Source organism: Malaclemys terrapin, chromosome 20 (genome assembly GCF_027887155.1).
Source record: "Malaclemys terrapin pileata isolate rMalTer1 chromosome 20, rMalTer1.hap1, whole genome shotgun sequence".
Classification (NCBI taxonomy): Eukaryota; Metazoa; Chordata; order Testudines; family Emydidae; genus Malaclemys; species Malaclemys terrapin.
Window position 1 is genome coordinate 9,201,865 of NC_071524.1, and position 21,881 is coordinate 9,223,745.

At 44.0% G+C, this 21,881-nt stretch overlaps 1 protein-coding gene across 1 annotated transcript in view; it reads left to right on the forward strand.

The window, feature by feature from the left end:
* LOC128826358 (butyrophilin subfamily 1 member A1-like) overlaps window positions 1–19,084 on the forward strand; it is a 29,969-nt gene extending 10,885 nt beyond the window's left edge. Inside the window, exons 8-15 of the mRNA XM_054009605.1 lie at window positions 2,511–2,531; window positions 4,658–4,678; window positions 7,084–7,104; window positions 10,258–10,278; window positions 12,329–12,349; window positions 14,952–14,972; window positions 16,601–16,627; window positions 18,298–19,084. Of these exons, the coding sequence (XP_053865580.1) occupies window positions 2,511–2,531; window positions 4,658–4,678; window positions 7,084–7,104; window positions 10,258–10,278; window positions 12,329–12,349; window positions 14,952–14,972; window positions 16,601–16,627; window positions 18,298–18,827 (683 nt within the window). The 3' untranslated portion in view covers window positions 18,828–19,084. The remainder of the gene's footprint in view (window positions 1–2,510; window positions 2,532–4,657; window positions 4,679–7,083; window positions 7,105–10,257; window positions 10,279–12,328; window positions 12,350–14,951; window positions 14,973–16,600; window positions 16,628–18,297) is intronic.
* The last annotated feature ends 2,797 nt before the right edge of the window (window positions 19,085–21,881 follow it).

Below are 21,881 nucleotides of genomic sequence, written 5' to 3' on the forward strand. Positions count from 1 at the left end.
CAGCACTCTGTATGGAAAAAAAGCCTCATCTCAGGGCCACTTTACTATGCTTCTGAGCTGCGTTTCTTTGGCTTTCTCCCTCTGTTTTTGTCTTTCTTGCTGTGACTCTCTCTGCCTCTTCTTGTATTGTCTCTGGCTATGTCTACATTAGACTTTTGTTCATCAGGAATGTGTTTTTTCACACCCCTGACCAACAAAAGTTTTACAACAAAAAAGCGCCAGTCTGGACAGAGCTATGTCAGCGGGAGATGCTTTCCCACTGACAATGCTACTGCTCACAGTGGAGGGTAGGTTTATTTTGCTGGCAGAAGAGCTCTCTCCTGCCAGCAAAGAGTGGCTGCACTGGAGCCCTTACAGAGGCACGGCTGTAGCAGCACAGCTGTGCTGCTATAAGGTCCATAGTGTACACAGAGCCTCTGTCTCACTGAGACTTGGTCTACACTGCAGAGTTCGGTCGTTATAAGGCAGCTTATGTTGCCTATGTCAGTGTCTACAATACAGCCTTCCTCCTGCCAATGTAAGTGCCCTACTCCAGCAACTAATAACTCCACCTGCAAGAGAGGCATACAGCTTATGTCAGTGTAGTCAGAGAGATACAGTGTCTGTGTAGACACTGTGTTCCTTACGATAGCTATTGTCTGTCTTGTCAATTTCACGGCTCTGCTGGACAAGAAAACTGGCTCCCAGATCCTCAGCTGGGCTGCTGCTGGGTCTCCACTGCAAGCTGGTCTGACACCCAGGCTCCCCACTTCCTGCTGTGCTGCTTCCTGGGTCCCAGCTCCCCACTCTGGGCAAGGAGCACGGCAGCTGACCAGACACTAGGTGCAAATCTACCCGCTGGGGGCAAGAAGCCCCAGCCAACTTGCCCCCCACTCTCAGCTGTGAGTGCGGAGGGGAAAACCCCCGGGGGGCAGCTGGGCTCCCAGTGGGGAGCTATGTGGAGCTGAGAGCCCTGGCTCTGAGCCCCCGCACTGCCCATCTTCAGTCAGTGCAAGTGCTTCTGGTGAGAACATGCACCACTGACAGAAAGAGGGTAACGTGGACATCATGCTCTGCAGTAATTACTGTGGTGGCTGTAAGTCAACCTCACATAGGTCCATTTAAGATTGTAGTGTAGACAGGCCCAAAGACAGTGAATGCCCCTTCGAGGTCTCCGCCCATAAAGTACAAATTACTGGGTAGGCTCTCATCCTCCCTTTTTTGTATGTGGGGCTGTTTAGCTGTCTCTTGTGCCATTTTAAATGAGGGGTGGAGGTCGCACAGTTTAGAGCAGGTTTAACACAACCCACTGAACACTATGAAGCTGATAGCTTAGTACAATTTCATGTTATATAATTCTAGCCCATCTTTTGAACATTATTGGGTAATCAGACAGCCGCTGGAACAAAAAAGGGACTGGAGCCTGGGTCTCCCCCTCCTAAATGAGTACTCTAACTACTGGGCTACAGAATCTTGTATCTTTGTTAGTTAACCTTTTCCTGTGTGCATAGAACCCGGTTTTGCAGATGAAGCAATTTCTAATCCAGTCAACATCCATTCTCCCTCCATGCTGTGTCTATGGCATTGTGGCCAGGCACAATAGTAACTGTCAAGACTGGAAGCCTATGATTCAGGAGGGAATCTATTACTTTTCACATGCCCTAGCCTCACCCTCAGGGACTGTACAGGATGGAGAGTGCTCAGGGGACTTTGAGAAACCTGACCCACTGCTTTGGAAAATCCCCCTCAGCACTCAACCCAGTCTTGCACCATACTGTGAGCGCACAGCTGAACATTTTTGCCCATGCACAGTGCATTTATAGAAAGTTTGACTGTATGTATTTATTTTCCAGATAGTCCTGAGGAAGAAAAGGGTGATCCTATTATCCTATTAATAACTGAAAGGTGGTCCATAGAGAGTGGAGTTCATGGGAAGAGTCCAGTTTATGCAGAAAAGTATTCAGCTCTCACATCAGATCCCAAACCACCACCACAACTGGCCATTTTTATATATGTAGCTATACATATACATTACATGTAAAGATAGTCAGTTATACGTAGACTCAACTCACAAAGAAGTCCAAGAGCTGAATGAGCCAGGGATTCTGTACTCCCTTCAAACTTGTTGCAGGTTTCCCCCAGGACAGGGCTAAGGCACCCCCTTGGTGGGACTGTGACAGGACAGCTTACATGTCTCTTCATTTTTGCGTTCAACTAGTTTCTCTGTAGAAAGTTAAACAGAAGCTACTAACATTAGAAAATTTCAATCAGTCAATCCAGGTAACTTGGGTCAAAGAGTTTTAAAAGAGCTTGTTGGGAATCTCATTGGACAGTTAATGCTGATTCTGCAGCATTTCCAGTGAGGGGAGCTGGATCAGACCATGAATCAAGGGGTAAGGTAGAATGAGATGGTTAGGCAGTGCGGACTGAGAGATGCATGTGCAGCAATTTTTCACCCTGGGAATTGCATCTCAGTTGAAAGCAATGCTTGTGAGAAAACTGTAAATATGATTTGGTGATTTTTCTTTCAGAGCCTGACCAAGAAGTGGAGGGTAAGTTTCCATTGCTTCCTGAACATTGACACCAAACAGAATAACACTCTAGGAGTGATCCTGTGTAGTTACTTTCCGTTGTCACTACTCCACATGCAGCAAGAGCCATTTGTTTTCTGCTGAGTTTTCTTTCAATCCTGATTAGTTCGCCTATAGTAAATTAGGAAGAGGTATGGCCTCCGGGATAATTATCCTGACTGCACAGCCAGCTCTTACAGCCAATGGTATAAGGGCTTTGTTGAGAGCAAGAGTGTGCATTGAGGGAGTGGCAGAGCTCACCCGTGCTCCAGCCCTAGAGGGCCCCTCACCAGCTGGTGTAGGTTAGAGCAGCAATGGCTCTGAGCTAATACTGTGTAGGGTTTGACACATCATGGTCAATAAACCCAGTCTGGTTTTTGAGTCTCAGGTAGAGGTGGTTCCAAATGGCATTTTTTCTATAGAAAAGTTCACCTCTATAGACTACATCTCCTCTGATGTATCATGGTCACCCCTCTTGGTAAGTGCAGCCTGTGCATCATGGTCTCACTGGCATCCTGGTAAATATAGTCCAGTTGGGGAATCTGGACCATATAAAAAAATGGGGACATGAGGTAACCGAATCACAACTCCCAGCAATTCTCCTCCAAAATATTTCACTTTTCAGATACAACTAAATATTTAGGTTTGTTTTATGACAAATCATGTTTTCTGTGTTAAGCAGATACTCTTTGCAAAAAAAAAAAAAAAAATCATTTTGTTGGAAACCCAATCTTCCACTAGAAACCAGTTTCAAGAGAGAATTTTTGATCAACACTAATTTCAGGCTCTGGTTTCTAACTGATGCTTCCAAAATGTGTTGGGGTTCAGGAAACTGGGATGTGCATCCACCATCTATTTTGCCCCTCTCAGAACCTCCCAAAGACAGTAATTTTATTCTGTAGCATACATTTGAAAATAACAGTGTGTACAAATCTAAACATTTGGATGTTTTTTCTTTTTAAGAAATGTCTCAGATAGTTGACAGTACGTCTGCTTTGATGTCACACCATTTTCTCTCACAGATGATTTTATCATTATGTCTTCCTTTTCCTGGGATAGTCTCCTTGGTCCTGCGGAGGAGACACAGTCCCATCCCTGAGGTGCTTTCAGCCTGAATTAGATGTACTGTATAGAAGACAATGTGTTTCACTTCCCCACCAGGTTGGCAACCTAGGGCTTGTCTGGATGAACAGTTAGTGCTTGGCAAGTTGGAGTGTAAATCAATAGTGCATTAGCTGTCCATGTGGACCCTGCTGGCAGACATTAATGAGTCCCTAATATGCTTTGAAGTGCTCTGCTTTGAAGCAGGAGTTGTTCAGTGTCCACTAGGGGACTGTTAGTGTGTGGCAGCAGAGTGTACACGGACATTTAATACATGGCCGGCTATTGCACTGTGGATTTACATCCCAGCTTGCTGTGCACTAACTGTTCACCTAGACAGAACAACCATTACATGACCGAGCATGCGTCCTTCCTTCCTTCCCCCCTACACTGCATCCCCAGAGAGGACCAGGTGCATGAGTTAGCCTTTCTTCTCCCATGGTCCCTTTGTTCTCCAAGACCTGCAGGTATCACAAATGAGAGGGCAGTTCAGGGGTCACATTATTAGGGGCTTCTAGAACCCCCACCCTTCCCTGTGATAGTTCATGTTTGAGGGTGGTGGGAGGGACATTAGTGGAAGTAGGGGACTTTTTGTGGAGGTAGGGATGGCTTAGGGGTATGGCCAGAGAGGGTAAGAGGAGGTTGTCAACCAGTGATCTGTTAGAGGTTCACCAGATAAGGCAGCTGTGAAGCCAAATTACTAATGCCACCCCCTTGTGGTGTGGTGGACTATTTGCAACATTTGTGCATGTAGCTCCATACACATCAGCACTGAAACAGTTCAGTCACAATAACTATTTTCCCCTGAAGACTGAAGGACAATTTGTGATGTTACCTAACGCACCCCACAGTGGATTGAAGCACTTTTGTGTGTGGATGTAGATCAATAGATTTGCAAGGAGACAAATTACAGTCTGTAGTCAAGCCATGGTATTGGTTTGTCTATGTTTTATTAGAAGTGATGTGTGAATGTACTTAAACATGAGGCTTTTTTTTTTCTTTTCTAGAAGGAAAGGACAATAAGAAGAGTAAGTTTTAATTGGTATCAGGACAGTTACATTCGTAGAACTATGTGCCTTCACTATAACAATAACATTTTACTCACTTTAACAACTTGGGAGGTTTGTGACCTTTAATGGTGCCCTGTATGTAAAATGAAGGCAGGAACATACTAGGGAACTGCTAAGCATGTACCACAGGCATATGTACAGAAAAGGCTTAATGTGACTAATTGTGGCATAGGGAATCTGTGAAACTTACGTGCTGGGTATACTGGAAGCAGACAAGTTTTCATTCAGATACATAAAATAGAGTATCGCTCAGGTGAGACGTTTTCAATCTATTATTATTATTATTCTTTGGACTTGTCTACATGGGGAGGATGACAGGCATAACTATTCCAGAACAACTCCCCATTTGGACACTTCTATTCTGGAGGGGAAACATGCTTTTTTTTTGCTCTATTTTGGAAGTGGATTAAGCTAAACTGGAAAAGGCCATTTTTTTCTGGAAAAGGAATGTCCATAGGGGGAGTTACCCCAGAATAGCTATAGAGCTTTAAATTCATACCTTATGTTATTCCAAGATAACTTCCATATGTAGGCAAGCCCTTATTTGGAAAGGTTTAGCCACAAGGTTTGGTAGCAAACCATTCTGCAGATGGTGCATGTGCAAGTTCTTCTTTGTTTTAGTTTCTGCCTGTTTTATTCACTTCTTTAGTGGAGGAGCTTGTAGAACATAATCCACACCCCTGAGCGACGTAGTTAAACTGACCTAGCCACTCCTGTGCACAGCACTATGTGGAGGGAAGGGATACTGCCCTCATAGGCTATGTCTACACTGACACAGCTACTGCCTGTCATAGGCTATGTCTACACTACCACTTAAGTCGGTATAACTTATGTCGCTCAGGGGTGTTGGTGTCCCCCAACATAGCTAGCACCGCTCATTGGGGGCAGAATAATTACGTCGATGGCAGAGCTCTCTCCTGTTGGCGTGGAGCGTCTACACTTGAGATCTTACAGCAGCGCAGCTGCATGGATACAGGGCCGGCTCCAGGGCTTTGGCGGCCCCAAGCAGCCAAAACAAACAAACAAAAAAGCCGCGATCGCAATCTAAAAAAAGCCGCGATCACGATCTGCGGCAGCAATTCGGCTGAAGGTCCTTCACTCCCAAGCCGAGTGAGGGACCGTCTGCCGAATTGCCGCCGAAGAATACCTGGACCTGCCGCCCCTCTCCGGAGCGGCCGCCCCAAGCACCTGCTTGAGAAGCTGGTGCCTGGAGCCGGCCCTGCATGGATACAGCTGAGAGCTGTAACATCTCTAGTGTAGACATAGCCTTAGGGAGGTGGATTAACTATACCCCTGTAAGAGCTCTCTGCCATCAGTCTAGAGCATCTTCATTAAAGTGCTACAGCTGCAGCCTTTTAAGCGTAGACCTTTCCCTAGGCATGGAAGCTGTTTTTTGCAAGAAACACCACAGAAAGGGATGACAGCTGCTCCCTTATTACTTTTAGCCAAGTGGTTAGTGCACTCACCTGGGATGTGGGAGACCCAGGTTCAATTCTTGCTTCTGTCTAATGGTGAGACAGGATCTTAACTGTGGACTTCTACCTTTCAGGTGAATGTTGTAACCACTGTTCTATGTAATAGTTTGCCATGGTGCTCTCTCAATCTCTCCTGAAGCAGCTGTTCCACTTTGGATAACCAATTAAATGGTCACTGAGCCACAGAGAGAGAAAATAAGACTTATTCCATAACCTTATTCATAACCTTAGGAAAATGGGAGACCCAGAGACCAGTCCCCTTGTGCCACACAAAGAGGCTACAATAAGAAATAAACATCATGGCAGAAAAAAGGATTTCTGAATGGATTCCTCCTCAATATATTTTGCCATTGTTGTTTCTTTTTTATTGTTTTCTGTGTGTCCAAAACATTCAGCAAATGTACATGAATCCATTTTAATTTCAGGTCTGTAAGAAATTCCCTCTGAAATCTGTGTCTCAAAGCCACCTTTCATATTCCCCTTGGTGGAAAGCCAGCCCCACCACACAACACCCCTTGAAATATATGTATAAAGAGATATGAAGAACTTACTCTTAGAAATATGTTTTCTCTAATAATCTTTTTTTATCTATCTCACGGGATGTGTTTGGATTCCAAAAACAGATAACATGTAGGATCTCTAAATCAGTGGTAATGCTCAGGATTTCCTTTATTGTAGTAACAGGGAGTTTTACGGTTGGGAGCTGAGTCTGGTTGGGAATTTTTTAGAATGGACTTCACAAGGGTGTCAGATTGGAATTTGCCATTAATCTCTTGAATGGTTTCAAAATCAGGCACATTAGGAGAGTGTATGTGTGTGGGGATGGAGCTGAGAAGCACTTCTGTTTAACCAATGAGAAATGTTCTCTCTTTCTTTCTCTTCATATAGGTGGGAAAGAAAATGAAGAAGGTAAGGTTTCCCAGAATCTTATTTGCCCTTCAGCCAGGTCAAATCTCACTTGGTCATATGGAGACAAGAGAAAGGTGCAGGCAAATGGATATTTTGTATGCCAGTTGAAGACATCTGCCACTGCAGTGGAAGGAGGTGGTTTATGGAAATGCCGAGATTTTAACATAGTGAATCCCTCTGGAACTAGAGATTTGTCTGTTTTGCTAATTTTCAAACTATTTTGCTGGATTAGGTTGCTAATTGTAGAAAGTTGCTTTCTTCAAACACACACACAATTTAAACCTCTTTGTTAGCATTAATGTTGACAAATTGGAGAGAGTCCAGGAGAGAACAACACAACTAATAGGTTTAGAAAACCTGACCCATGCGGAAAGGTTAAAAAAATTGGGTAGGTTTAGTCATGAGGGAGGACCTGATAACAGTCTTAAAATATATTATAGGTTTTTATAACGAGGACAATCTATTGTTCTCCCTGTCCACTGAAGGTAACACAAGAAGCAATGGGCTTACTCTGCAACAAGGGATATTTAGGTTCCGCATTAGGAGAAATTTTCTAACTACAAGGGTAATTAAGCTCTGGAGTAGGCTTCCAAGGGAGGTTGTGGAATTCCCATTGTTGAAGGTTTTTAAGAATAGGTTGGACAAGCACTTGTCAGGGATGGTCTAGGTTTACTTGGCCCTGCCTCAGCTCAGGGGAGCTGGACTAGATGACCACTTGAGGTCCCTTTAAGCCCTACATTTCTATTATTCAATGATAAAATGTGGCATTAGCATGGCCTCCTATGTGACAGAGTCCTACTTTCAGGAGCACTAAGACCTCTAGGGATCTGTGGAAACTCCAGTTTATGTACCTGCTTTTTTTAAAGATAAGATCCAAATGGCTGAGGGCTGAAATCTGCAATTTGAAACTGCAGCATGTCAATATTAATTCCTTACTGTTGAGGATTGTACAGCCTTGCTCTAGAGAAGCCTGCTCTAGATTTAGCCAAGTTCTGAACTGTTGAAAATCACACACTGAGCATCCAGAGTGGGCTATTCTGTTAAAGAGAGATGCCCTACATTTTGGGCCTCGCTTAGTTTTTAAGCGAATTAACTAGAGTAAGTGATTTACAGGATCTGTGCTATGACACAGTCTGCATACAGTCTCCTGGGAGCACCCCTTTAATGTGTCAGACCCCCAAGGGACTATTCCACAAGGGCAGGCCACATGGCTTCGATGCCTCTGAGACTGAGCCTTCAGGCTCCAGCGCTCCTATTTCACACCGGGAGCTCTGACCACCAAGTTCAACTAAGACAGACTCTGTCGGCACCTCAGCAGGTATTTGCAATGACACCCGCATCCTCTTCAAAACTGCATAGGGTTTATTAGTCAGCTGGAACACAACATCAGGAAATCATTAGATTAGCATAGAAAAGCAAAGGTTAAGACATCATCCAAACTGGCCAAGCCAGGGCTCCCTTGAATCATGCTGTGAAGGAATCATCTTGGTTTCCTCTCTGAATCTCTGTCCTGTTGTCTCCCAGTCTCAGATAAGCTCCTGTGTCTCTCTAAAGGTCAGGCCTTATCCTCACCTCCTGTCACCTCCTGGTTCATAGTCCTCTTCTGCAAAGCCATGCAGAGCTCACACGTACCATCTGCTGGAGTTTCCAGTTGTTAGGTGCCAGCTATTGAATCATTGGGGTTCCCCTTGTCGTCCCAGAGCCTCCATTGATATGGATCAGTTTCAGACTGTTCTCAGTGATCCATTCATTACCACCCCAAACAGTTACATGAGACATACACCTCATGTCTCCTGCTCTGCCCCAGGAGCAGCATGTTAACTCTTCTGCACACACCGGGTAGCAATCCCAAGTCAAATGAGGATTCCACAAGTCACCTCCACACATATCAGTCATGCAAATATTACAGAAAATCCACATTAGTCACACATACTTGGCAGAATGCCTCCACACCACCTCAGGATCATAGAATCATAAAATATCAGGGTTGGAAGGGACCTCAGGAGGTCATCTAGTCCAACCCCCTGCTCAAAGTAGGACCAATCCCCAGACAGATTTTTGCCCCAGATCCCTAAATGGCCCCCTCAAGGATTGAACTCACAACCTTGGGTTTAGCAGGCCACTGAGCTATCAAAAGAGATCCTCCTCCTTCATTTTCTCCCCCCATGTCCCCAATCCTGCAATGGGATCTCTGCTGTCAACATTCACACCTGTGCAGACTTCCACTGCCATCAGCTGGACTCTGCAGGGTTACAGGTCTCACCTACCTAGAACCAACTGCAGACTCAGGACCAAAACTGCCTCCCAGTGCTCTAGAGGACCATGCACCGGGCTGGGAGAGATGGGAGGACCTGCAGAACAGATGAGTTCCTGATTCAGTTGGTGTGGACCTAGTGAGATCACCTCTAAATCTAGTCAATGCCATGCTTCTTGCACATGCCTGTGCATCACGAGAATGAGTAAAAAGAATAAAGAGACAAGGTGGGTGAGGTAATAACTTTTATTCGACGAACCTCTATTGGGGAGAGAAACAAGCTTTTGAGCTTACACAGAGCTCTTCCTCAGGTCTGGGAAAACCACCCAGAGCGTCACAGCTAAATACAAGGTGGAACAAATTGTTTAGCATAAATGGTTAACACACTGTAAGAGAACATTCAAAGTGAAATGGCCCATTAACATTTCTGCAGTCGATAAAAAGGGAGCTTATTAGTTTACAGATTCTTGTAATAACCCATAAATCCAGTGTCTTTATTAAGACCAGGACTTTTAGTGCCTAGCAAAGTTATGAATTTAAGCTCCCAGGCTCATCTTTTGAAAGTGTTGTGCAGGTTTCCTTTGAGGATGAGGACTGAGAGGTCAGATATGGAGGGATTGTTTAGTAAAAAACGTTCACCCACAGATGGTAAGGTGTCTTTATGGTTATCATTTTCCTGTGTGAGAATGTAGTGATTGTCTGGTTTCACCCATACAGTTGTTGAGGCATTTAGCGCACTGGATGAGGTACCCCACATGTTGTGATAGGCATGTGTCAAAACCATTAATCTTACTCACTCCATATCTGACCCCTCAGTCCTCAAAGGGGAGGCATAATATTCACTAACCCAAAAGAAATTAAAATGATGTCAATATTAAAAAGTTATTTTTGCTTTGCAGATGAACTCCAGATAGAAATGGGTAAGTTTTGCACTGACTTTTCAAATGTAAATGTCAATTCAGTTCCATGCTGAAAAAAAGAGATGTAAATAGAAATTAAGTTCTCACAGTTACAAACACAGGAAGTGAATGATTTTTCTTGTTAGAATATTATATTTCTAGAATTTGCTAGGATATACATATATAGGTGCTACAGCCCTATTCCTGCTCTCATTGGGTGAAAAATCTCCCCTGTGGAATGGGTTATTCATCACTTAAATCCCAGCTAGCCCTTCAAAATAGGGCATAGGTGTGTACCTTGTGCTGCACAGGTCTAGTTCTTTTCTCTCTCCGGGGATGAATTTCACCCTAAATCATGTATTTCATAACATGTCTGTGAATATAGGTGGAGTGAGGTTCTGACAATGTGTCATCAATTATATGATTTGCAATTTGCCATTGACTTTAATACTGAAAGTAACAGCACACCCTTTGAGATAGTGAATGTGTGTGGGTGTCCTGCTGACAAAATATAGACCATCTAGTACTCTTTCTTGTTTTTGTTTTACTGTATCTCTCGGTTATCTCCTCTCAATCCTGCTTTGTGGTCTGGGGATGGCAAGACATATAAACATACACCTGCCAGACCTCAGGGGTGTTGGAGCCCCTGCAAGCCCTGTCACCCTGACCAGGGTGTTCCCCTGAAGGGTGCAGAAATGAATCTCTTCCTCCCACCCCCATGTGTTTGGGGGCTGGTAGTGAGAAGTGTTTCCATTACCACTCCCAGTCTATGGGGCTTGGTGGAGTAAGGGAGGGGAAATCGAGTAGCAGAGCCAACATGGATTGCCTCCTTCCTAGCATAGCACTGAGAGGAAAGGGCTGAAGGCATCATCACATTCCTTACGTGCATCATCAGAATGTGTAAAACCAGACACTCCTGCTCCTAACAAAAATGAAACGATGATGGTGGGTTGTGTTAGAAGGTGGGGACACATTCTTTACCTTTTCACCTCATGACCTCCATCCTCACCTTACAAGAGCTAGGACAAATGTTTTCAAACTTTATCAAAGTACAGCCCTTTATCAATGTATTCTCTTTTATTTTATTCTGTTATTAGTAGCGCTGGGTGGAAAATGGTTTTCCTGTACCATTAGAATTTTCAACATTTCAAAACATTTTTCCATCCTGAATCAGGATGAACAGTTGAACTCTTGAAATGTTTCACAAACCAAAAGCCCTCTACCCCCACCCAGTTCACTTCAGGTTAATTGAAATGTCTTGTTTTGATAAATTTGAAATGATTTTTCTTTTCTTTTTTTAGATTTTGAAGTGTTTTCTTTTTCAAAACCATTTTAGTTTTTACTAAATTTTACTAAATATTTTCTAAAATTTCTAAACAAAATAAATTTCTTTACTTTCAAATTAAAATTCAAAACTTCTCAGTACAACAATGTTGAAATGAGATGTTTTTTAAATCTCCAACCTTCTTTTAAGATTTGTTTTGATTGACAATTTCAGTGAACAGAACACTATTTCTCAAACAGTTTCAGTTTTGATGAATCAGCATTTTCCAACTAAAAAACATTTCATTGAAAAAATTCCCACTCAGCTCTAATTTCCTGTCTGAATTGTCCCAATTTCAACTTCAATTGGATCGTCTTATACATTTCTCTGCTAATCGGCTCTTCAATCTAATAGCGGAAGGTATAATATGGTCAGGCGGTTATAACCTGAAACTAGACAAATTCAGACTGGAAATAAGAAGTACATTTTAACATTGAGCGTAATTAAACATTGGAAAGATTTATCTAGGGTTTCTAAGAATTATTTTAGGGAAGTTCTGTGGTCTGTCTTATCCCAGGGTTCAGACTATATAATCACAGTGGTCTCTTCTGGCATTGGAATCTAAGAATCCGCCGTGGTATCCAAGTATCATTTACTTTGATTCTTGCTATTTCTGTACTTATTGTATTTTATAAATTACCAAACTTTGTCTTGGTTCTGGATATTACATTATTTCTGTATGCTATGGAGACAAAACTGGAAGTACAGGGTTAAACACGTGGTTTTCTATTTGTTTTTCTTTTTCAGGAAGACTCCAGAAAGAAAACAGTTAAGTCCCATTGACTTCTCTTGCTTTGAGGATGTCTGGATGGATAATATTTGTGGGAGATGTGGAACTATCAATACAGAAGAGATTGATGATTGTCAGTGTGTCGATGAAAAGGGTCTAGCAGATGGGAGTGACGGGTTGTGAGAGCAATTTCCATGGGGAGAGAAGGAGTCAGTAGAGTTTCCCATGCTAAGAGGATTTGGGGATTTCCTCTTCATGGAGTGAGGATTATTCAGAGGTCTGTCATGGTTGGGAGATAAATCTGGTTGGGTATTGGGCATAGGGACAACAGTTGGGAGTGTGTTTGACAGTGGAATATACGGGGGGGTTCATATTGAAGGCTGTGGGAGTTGTTAAAAAGTAACGTTTGTGAGTATTTGTTAACCCATTAAACACACGCACTCACAAATGACTGCAAGAAGAGAAGAATATCAAAACAGAAAAAAAAGTAACTTTGAATTGTTTCTTCTTCAGTACAATTCTGTTAAACTGACTATACTGGTAAAACATCTATAAAGAGCTGTGCAGGTTCCCTGTTAGAGGTATGGGAGCAAAAATATTTTTCCTAATAATCTTTTAATTAGTCTCATGCATGTGTTTGGACTCCAGAAAGAGGCCGTGTGCAGCATCTCTAAAGCTGTGACAATACTCAGGATTTCTTTTATTGCGGTGACAAGTTTTATTGGTACTTTTTACAGTAGGGGGATGAGTCGTGCACAAGTCCATGGGGCCGGATGCGCTGCATCCGAGGGTGCTAAAGGAGTTGGCGGGTGAGATTGCAGAGCCATTAGCCATTATTTTTGAAAACTCATGGCGACCGGGGGAGGTCCCAGATGACTGGAAAAAGGCTAATGTAGTGCCCATCTTTAAAAAAGGGAAGAAGGAGGATCCGGGGAACTACAGGCCTCACCTCAGTCCCTGGAAAAATCATGGAGCAGGTCCTCAAGGAATCAATTATGAAACATTTAGAGGAGAGGAAAGTGATCAGGAACAGTCAGCATGGATTCACGAAGGGGAAGTCATGCCTGACTAACCTAATTGCCTTCTATGATGAGATAACTGGCTCTGTGGATGAGGGGAAAGCAGTGGATGTGTTATTCCTTGACTTTAGCAAAGCTTTTGATACAGGTCTCCCACAGTATTCTTGCCGCCAAGTTAAAGAAGTATGGGCTGGATGAATGGACTGTAAGGTGGATAGAAAGCTGGCTAGATCGTCGGGCTCAACGGGTAGTGATTAATGGCTCCATGTCTAGTTGGCAGCCGGTTTCAAGCGGAGTGCCCCAAGGGTCGGTCCTGGGACCAGTTTTGTTTAATATCTTTATTAATGATCTGGAGGATGGTGTGGACTGCACTCTCAGCAAGTTTGCAGATAAATAAATAAATAATGGAGATATCCCATCTCCTAGAACTGGAAGGGACCTTGAAAGGTCATCAAGTCCAGCCCCCTGCTTTCACTAGCAGGACCAAGTACTGATTTTGCTCCAGATTCCCAAGTGGCCCCCTCAAGGATTGAACTCACAACCCTGGGTTTAGCAGGCCAATGCTCAAACCACTGAGCTATCCCTCCCCCCCATAGCATGACACTAAACTAGGAGGTGTGGTACATACACTAGAGGGTAGGGATCGGATACAGAGGGACCTAGACAAATTAGAAGATTGGGCCGAAAAAAACCTGATGAGGTTCAACAAGGACAAGCGCAGAGTCCTGCACTTAGGACGGAAGAATCCCATGCACTGCTACAGACTAGGGACCGAATGGCTAGGTAGCAGTTCTGCAGAAAAGGACCTAGGAGTCACAGTGGACGAGAAGCTGGATATGAGTCAACAGTGTGCTCTTGTTGCCAAGAAGGCTAACGGCATTTTGGGCTGTATAAGTAGGGGCATTGCCAGCAGATCGAGGAACGTGATCGTTCCCCTTTATTCGACATTGGTGAGGCCTCATCTGGAATACTGTGTCCAGTTTTGGTCCCCACACTACAAGAAGGATGTGGAAAAATTGAAAAGAGTCCAGCGGAGGGCAACAAAAATGATTAGGGGGCTGGAGCACATGACTTATGAGGAGAGGCTGACGGAACTGGGATTGTTTAGTCTCCAGAAGAGAATAATGAGGGGGGATTTGATAGCAGCCTTCAACTACCTGAAGGGGGGGTTCCAAAGAGGATGGAGCTCAGCTGTTCTCAGTGGTGGCAGATGACAGAACAAGGAGCAATGGTCTCAAGTTGCAGTGGGGGAGGTCCAGGTTGGATATCAGGAAAAACTATTTCACTAGGAGCGTGGTGAAACACTGGAATGCGTTACCTAGGGAGGTGGTGGAGTCTCCTTCCTTGGAGGTTTTTAAGGCCCTGCTTGACAAAGCCCTGGCTGGGATGATTTAGCTGGGAATTGGTCCTGCTTTGAGCAGGGGGTTGGACTAGATGACCTCTTGAGGTCCCTTCCAACTCTGATATTCTATGATTCTATGATTCTATGAGTCTGGTTTGGATTCATAATTGGTGTGAGGTATCAGATTAGAAACTTCTGGGGAGAGGCATAATATCTGCTAGTTAACCCAACTGAAATTCACAAGGTGTGTGAATTAAAAGAATATTTTTTTCTTTGCAGATGAACTCCAAGTAGAGCTGAGTAAGTGTGTGTTGATTCCTTGAATGTAAAAGTTAATTCAATTCCATGGTGGAAAAGTGATGCAAATACAAAATGAAGTTCTCACAGTTGGAAATAAGGGAACTGAAGGATCTTTGTTGTTGTTAGAATATTATTTTGATAACATTTGCTAGGATGGACAGATGAATGCTGCAGACCAATTTCTGCTTCCATTGGGTGCAAATCTCACTTATGCAATGGGCTATGTGTCACTCAATCCCTACCTATCCCTTCAAAATAGGGCATATATGAGTATCTTGTGCCGCATAATCCTAGCACTTTCTCCATCCAGAGATTAATTTCACCCCAAATTGGTCCTTACATGTCTTTGAAAGGAGTTAGTCCCTGACAGTGTGTCTCCAATGATGTGATTTGGAATTTGCCAATGACATCAACAATGGAAGTAGAATCACACCCTTTGAGACAGTGACTGTTTGTGGGTATTCCACATTCAAAATATGAACTGTCTATTACCCTTGCTGATTTTTTGGTGTACCTGTCAATTGTGTCTTCTCCACCACCACCCTCCTGCCTCCCTTGAGGGCAAGACACACACTCCTGCCAATCTGAAGGATGTAGGAGCCCTGGCCAGGCCTGAGGGGTGCACATGCACGTCTTTAGGGGCTGGTAGAGGGGGAATGTCTTCACTTCCACTCCTGACCTAAGGGGCTTGGTGGAGCTAGAAGGGAGAGAAGTAGCAGAGCCAGTATGGATTGGCTTCTTCCTAGCAGGAACAGTGATCAAAGGGCTGAGGACTTCAGGAACTCTTTCACCTTTTTGGTACAGGGAGATGGGAAGGGAAAAGGCTTCTTCATTACCTGAGGGAAAAGACTGTCTCTCAGTATATGCAGCAGCTCTGACTGGCTGCAAGCAAAGGAGTTGGGCTGGTAGCCAATCAGACTGGGGTTACCCCACAGAAACATCTGAAAACCTATGGCTTATGGGGAAATCTCATAGACCTCGCAAATTAGGGGTCATCTGAAATCCCACAGAGCTGGCAGGTCTAAGTCAATTAGACTTTGAAGGGTGTCACCCAGTTGAAATATCAGTAAGTACAGGTACAACATTATCACACAAACATCTGATTACTTTGGTTATCTTTGTGCAATGATATTTTTTATGTCTCATCCACTCTTCCCCTCACCACCCTTAAACTCACTCCCCTCTTGGTTATTTGAAGGGATCAGGCCTTTCTCTTGTGTTCCTCCCCTATCTCCCTTGTTGCTGCAGCCCATTTTCAGCTCTCTCATAGCAGGGAAGCCAGCAGCTCCAGGGAGAGACAGTGCAGTCCCCCACACTGCAAGCCTCACCACACCTATTTCCTAGTAATCTGCTGTCTCTGTCTCAAGCTGAGGAGTGAGTGAAGCATGGAACAGACCTGGTGACTCCACAAGAGCCACAAATGGTCCCCAAAACAGTACAATAAACACAGTGTGTGTGTACCATTAGTGTGCTTTACTTTCTCTTTTCTGCACAAGTAAATCATTCTGTATTGTGTCTGACATCCTCAGTTATACTCAACCTGGGGCATTTCTGCTGCCCAAAGGCAGAAAATCAGCAGTATGTGCCTCTTCGAATTCAATGTGTGTTGTTTCTCACTTTCATTCCAGAATGGAGAAGGACTCACAGGTACGCAGGTAATAGAATACACATTTTTCCTGGTAATGAGAAATCATCTTCATAGTTTAAAAAAAAGCTAGTGTAGCACCCTTCTCCACCTGGTTACCTCCTTTAATGGCAATCCGCTTCCAGGTTTTGATGGACGGGTCTGGGTTCTTTTGGATCCCACCACCCACTCAGCAGGGTGAATCTTTTTCCTTTTCTTTCTATGAAATTATTTGGTGGTGCCTCCACCCCCCTCGCTCCTTCCTGGCAGGATCACCAGGGCAGCTTGGGCGGAAAATTCTAACTACAGGGTAATCCCCACTTACTTGCCAGATAGTTGGAGACTTCCAAGAAATAACACAACACATAAAAATATATTCAACACAATAATTATATTAAACAGGCAACAAATACAACATAACAGGGTGAAACACTATTTTTAGGGTTACCGGTGCCCACACTGAAAATACCCGTGACTTGATGTAACAAGTGTAAAACTAGTGTCCTGTTGGCACGCGTACTTTGCTGTGGCCCTTGATGACCCATACAGTTCTCTGTGGTGGTTTAGCAGTATGGCTGACTGGGTTCAGTACAGCCCAAAAGACCCACAAGTGGGAGGAGGTGGTGAATCCCTCCACAGGTATAATAAGCAGCAGGTTATAAAATCCCCAACCCCTTACTCCCTGGCTTGAGGACACAGTTCAGGGAGTAGGGGGTCCCCAAAACAAATTCCCTGACTAACTAACTAAAAAATGGTGCACTCACAAACTCCATGAACGATTTTCACGTTTGAAGATGACGCTGGACTCTTCAGTCACTGCAGAGGGGCTGCTGTCTGCTGGCAGGGATCCTCCTCAAGCAGGAATCAGGCTGCATCGGTCCCAGGATTTCCCCACACCACAAAGGGGTGCAGGGCTCAAGGTGTAGGTTATACAACTACCCTAACATCCAAACTGTAGCCTCCTAGCCCACCCTCCAGTCACACACTCAGCAGGCAGCTTCCCCGGACTAGCAGAGTTGACCATGTGGTGACTAGTCTCACCTAGGGAGCTGGAGGTGAACCCAGCCTGGCTGGGGAAATTTCTCAGCAAACGCTACCAATTGGGACTCATCCGTGGGGAAGGAAAACCCAGGTGAGGGATCGGCTGTCAGGTCCCTAGAGGCCAGTTCTCAGGGGGAACCCTGCTTGCAGGCCTGGGACTCACTAGCTCCTCACTCTCCAAAATGGCTTCTCCCCTCTCCTGACCTCCTTGGGAGCGGCATCTCACTCCCTGTTGGTTGCCGGGCAGACTCTGAGTTTGCCTTGGCTCCTCCTCCCTGAGCTGCCAGCAGACAGAGCTCCAGGAATCTATCTAATCTCCTTGGGGGTTACACTAGAAACAGAACATATTGCTATCATGGAGATGAAATCTGAGGCCCTACTCCAGTTCATCTCAGGCTTTTTTCATTCAGTTTCTTCAACCAGTGTAACCTATATCAGAATCTGGCAAAATATATCCCTTCCATTTTTGAGTCCTGTTCTATCAAATATCATATTTCTGAAATATTTCAGTGTAACCAAATTGTCAGAAGAGAACAAAATCTGTTATCAGTAGGCACTTTGCCTGAGTAAGGACAGCAGGAATTGGCCCACAAGCCATATCTCCCATGTTTCAGTTTATACTGCAATTAGACAAGGGTTTCTTAAATTCTCTCTTTGCAGATGACATCACACTTAATCCAGACACAGCCCACCCCAACCTCTCCATTTCTGAGGATAAGAAGAAAATTACTCATGAAACCCAACCTAAAACAGTCCTACCAACTCCAGAGAGGTTCGATTCGACTGTCTCTGTGTTGGGCTCTGAAGGATTCTCTGATGGAAAGCACTACTGGGAGGTCAATGTCAGAAGCAGCAATGACTGGGACCTGGGAGTGGCCGTAAAATCAATAGAGAGAAAAGGAAAACTTTTCCTGTCCCCTAAAGAGGGATTCTGGGATCTGGGTTGGAGTGGGAGAGATTACTGGGCAAAAACTGATCCATGGACCTGGGTCAAGGTGCAAAAAAAGCCAGAGAAAATTGGAGTTTACCTTAGTTACCAAGAGGGGCAGGTGACCTTTTTCAATGTAACTGACATGTCTGTGTTGTTCACATTTAATGATTGTTCATTCTCAGGAGAGGTTTATCCATTCTTTAAAAATTCCCACAAAAAAACATCAATGAGAATTTGTTCTTTAAGAGAAGATGAATGAGTTTAAAGTGGCACTGCCACTCATTTATCCTAATGTATCTTTGAAATCAAATTTCCCATCAATGAATTTGAATTACATTTTGCCTCTATATTAATTCTGTGGTGCCATCTCTAAAACAGCACTGTTATTCATTTTATGGCTGTGAACCTATGACACCAAGTTTCTCTCCAATAAAATTTGAACTGTAGTTTTTACTCTGTACTTTGTGAGCTGCCATCTTAATTACTTGCTTTCAACAACAAATGATTTTTTTGTTACTTCTGACAAATACTGTTATTTGACTAGGCTGTTAAGGAAAGGATATTTGTGTTATAGATTTTCAATAGAAATCAGTTTCCACAGTTAGGTTTTCAAGAGCTCAGCTGCTATTTACCCAGCATGAAAATCCTTAAAAATCTGACAAAAACTGTCAAAGTGGGAGCTGCTGGGTGGATATTAATGGGAGAAAAAATCCATCCTGCCTCACACATTCATTTTTCTCTTAGAAACACCCCCACCACCAAACGTATAACTAATGTAGGGCTTGTGACTGGCCTGTGTAGCTACACAGCAGAGTAAAGGAATATCAAATACTCCCCATCCCTCTACACAGCCATACAGGACTTATTGTCATAGTTACAAGACAGTTGCACCTCTGACCCCTTCCCAGACCCCTTCTGAGAGCTCCCACCCTGAGACCTCTTGCTCTCACCTGTCTCAGGTTGGAATCTCATGAGTCTTTAACACTTAGATGGGGATCTGACTATAATAACTTGGCCATACCATCCATTTACCACCCTTCAGTCCATTCTTAGACTGGGCACCTTCTTGATCCTCCATTCAGGAAACTGTAACCAATTAAACTGACCAAAAGCCTTTTAAAAACTAAGTGTTTTTATTTAGCGGTTGTATAGTTTGTAGAAATAGAGCAATACCCCTTTAAATAGTCTATGAGACTTCTGTTTGTGGTCACCATAGTCTATGAACTAGAAGCTGCCAGAAACTAGTCAGAACAGCAATATGTACACACCTAAACTTGTGTAGATTTAGTAAACTTGTTTATTTGGAAACAGCTGTGCCTGTGTGGTTTCTTTATATTGTTTTGTCTTTGGAAGGAGCAGACGACACAATGATTGGTAACAATCCCAATCCCAGCGTACCGCAGAACAGAGAATAACTGCAGAGTCCTAGACTAAAAGGAAGCTGCAGCCACTGGGACTGTGAGAAAATGGATCATTCGGGGTTGCGGGGGGAGGAAGGTTTGTAAATGTCTGGCTGTTTGAGGAAAATTTATTTCTTTGATAAAGTGAGTCAGTCCTCCCTGAGCTATGGTGGGAGAGTGGAACAGAGCATGACAGCTAAGGTTAAAATTCTGTCACAGTATTTTAGTAAAAGTCAGGGACAGGTTTGGGCAATAAACAAAAATTCACAGAAGCCCACTGCCTGTCCCTGACTTTTACTAAAAATACCCCTGGGGAAGGGGGACTAACAGAGCACTGCCGGGGGCTAACCTCAAGCAGCAGCTCCAGCCCCACTGCTGCTCCTGTGATAGGGGCTGACCACCACTGTTCCAGCCCCAAGAGGCTCACTGCTTCAGGGGCCGGGGACTGCTGCTCTGTCCATCAGCCCTCTGGCCAGCTGCTTCGGCGACCTCAGGGTTGACTCCTGGCTGCTGTTCCAGCAGCCCAGGGACCAGTGTTCCGGTGGCACCAGAGCTGACTGCAGGACACTGACAGATGCTCCAGCCCTTCCCTGGAATAAATCCTGGAGGACCCAGAAAGTCACAGAATATGTGACCTCCATTACAGAATTATATCCGTAGTGATAGCTAATGACATATTGAGCAAAATATATCAGTTTTACTTAGTGTAATGCGGACTAACGCCTATAACCTGTTGTGTAGCCTGACAGCTCCTGCTGAACCAGCAGACAGAACATTTCCTGAGATTATGGAAATTCTCCAAAATCACTTCTCGCCAAAGCCACTGGCATTTGCAGAGTGTTTCTGATTTTATAAACAAAATTAAAAAGAAAATGAAACAATTCCTGAATATGTGGCTGATTTAAGGATATTATCAGAGTATGGCCAGTTTGGAGAGTTATTGTGCAATAAGCAAAATGAAGGAATCCAAACCAGTTATTGAGTGAGGCTGATTGGACCCTACAACATGTGCTAAAACTTGCTGTATCAATGGAATCTGCTACTGAAGATGCCATGGAGCTGCAATCACATCATGTGACTTGAGCAATAAACAAACTGGCAGTCAAGTGGAAGCACAACATGGACAATGCTAACTCAAAGACTGGGTGCTTTCACTTGGAAAACGGTCTCACAATGCAACTGATTGTTGGTTTAAGGACAAAACCTGTAGGAACTGCAACAAACGGGGGCTCACAGTAATATGGAGGTCCATGAACAATGCACAATAACTATAATACCAGACCATTTCAAATGCATTAGCTTGCAGGTGACAACATGGTGTCCGCTGAGAATGTTATAACATCTCTACAACTGTTTAGTTTAGAAGACAATAAATGACTAGATATTAAAGGGTATTCCTGGCACTCGGTGTTGGATGATATACTGGTCATAGGAGCTGGTGATTAAGGAACACCATGAACACCTCCCAAGGTACCAGTGAGGCTAGCTCAATGTGGGCTTAGAGCAAACAGAGAGAAATATGATATTTATAGATTCAATTGTGTACTGCAGGCACACCATTGATAGAGATGGTTTGTGTTAATCACAGCACACAGTGGAAGCTGTCCTTATGGCAATTCATCCATAACATGTGTCACAATTGTGTCCCTTTGTGGGGATGGTCAATTATGACTGTCACAGTTCAGGACAACTACACCTGTATTTCCCCTCGGCAGCCCAGCAAGGACACCCAATCTCAGGCTTCCGGCTCCCCACACATCACCTCTCTTGGACAGAAACCCATGTCTCTCTGTCCCTTCTCACCAGGTTATTTTTGGGCTGCACAGTTCCCTGCCTTCCCTGTGTATTTCCCAGCACAGACAGATGCCTAGGGGCACCTGCTTACTTTCTCTTCTCAGATAGTTAAAAGGTGT